Source organism: Erigeron canadensis, chromosome 1 (genome assembly GCF_010389155.1).
Source record: "Erigeron canadensis isolate Cc75 chromosome 1, C_canadensis_v1, whole genome shotgun sequence".
Taxonomy (NCBI): Eukaryota; Viridiplantae; Streptophyta; class Magnoliopsida; order Asterales; family Asteraceae; genus Erigeron; species Erigeron canadensis.
The window spans coordinates 40,608,229-40,609,499 of record NC_057761.1 but is presented as its reverse complement, the minus strand read 5'-3'; the positions used below and the strand labels follow the sequence as shown (position 1 = coordinate 40,609,499).

Below are 1,271 nucleotides of genomic sequence, written 5' to 3'. Positions count from 1 at the left end.
GGGTGGTCCGATGTATACCTAAGTTAACAAAAGAAAAACACACAATAACAACAAATTAAAGCTTGACATGCATGATAAAATTGGTTACTCAACTATATATTTTTATTAACAGAAAAGGGTTGGATATTTTATATAAAAGGAACTACCAATGACATAGTAACATTACAAATACAATTATAAGGTTAGGATGGATAATAATGGTTATACATTTTCAAAAACACTTTATGATAAAATCAGGGAACGGTGGTTCATTGGTGAGATTTTTGACCTTAGAGAATTACACCACGGTTCGAATAAAGTTCAATTATGCTCTTTTTTTAATAATTAATAATAGATGCGCGCATGTCAAATGTTCAAGTTATTTTGCAATTGCAATGTGTTTGTGAACAGTCAAAAGAAATAATTTCAAAGGTAGAAAATTTTATAAAGCCATCATACCATAAATCTCTAATAATGATTTCATTAACTGAAAGATCTAAATTGTCAAGCATGTTAAAAACCGCAATTATTCATATATGTACAAAGTCTAATATTCTACACTAGCACACTACGACTTAGACCGAACCGGCTCCTCCTTAATAGTATCCAAATCCGGCTTTTTTGATCTACAAACGACCAACCTATGACTAAATTCGGACCCATCAACAACCAACCTCGGCTCTTCATTCCGCACCATCGCATTTTCATCACCACTCAATGCCGACGACTCGGGAGATATTTTTCCTGAAATTCGCCTAGGTGCATTATTAGCTGACATCCAAAAAGTGGCCAAATCGGCTGGAGTGATCATTGAGTTCACACGTCTCATAGGAAACATGACATAAACGTTTCCAGGTTCCAAATCCTCGTCCGCGGATAGAGGAGAGAATCGTCTATTGATGTTTAATGATTGTGAATTAACTAGGAAAAAATTAGGACAAAAAAACATGATTTCGGCCGCTTTGATAGATTCTTGGAACTGTCGGATTTCGCCTGTTGGGAATATTACTCTAGCTGCTTTGTTGCTCTTTATTTTGGGTGTGATACCAAAAGTGCTACAAGCTGAAACATAGTTGCCCATATGTGTGTGTGTAAATATTTGTCTTGGTGTGTGTGAAAGGTCTATACTCGTACACTGTTGGTTATATTGAAGGGAATTATGAAGGATTGATTGTGAATTTATAGAGGATCGATATAAATGCGCGTGAAAGGAAGGTGTGAGGATATGTCACGGACAGAGTTCGTGTGGGACTAATCCGTTATGTTATTAGTCAAACTTTGGGATAAAAGAA

The 1,271-nt window shown here is 35.7% G+C and overlaps 1 protein-coding gene across 1 annotated transcript; it reads right to left on the bottom strand.

The window, feature by feature from the left end:
- Positions 1 to 547: 547 nt before the first annotated feature.
- Positions 548 to 1,060, bottom strand: LOC122592373. Its single transcript, XM_043764587.1, has one exon. It carries the CDS (start codon positions 1,058 to 1,060, stop codon positions 548 to 550), a length of 513 nt encoding a protein of 170 aa, XP_043620522.1.
- Between the last annotated feature and the right edge of the window lie 211 nt (positions 1,061 to 1,271).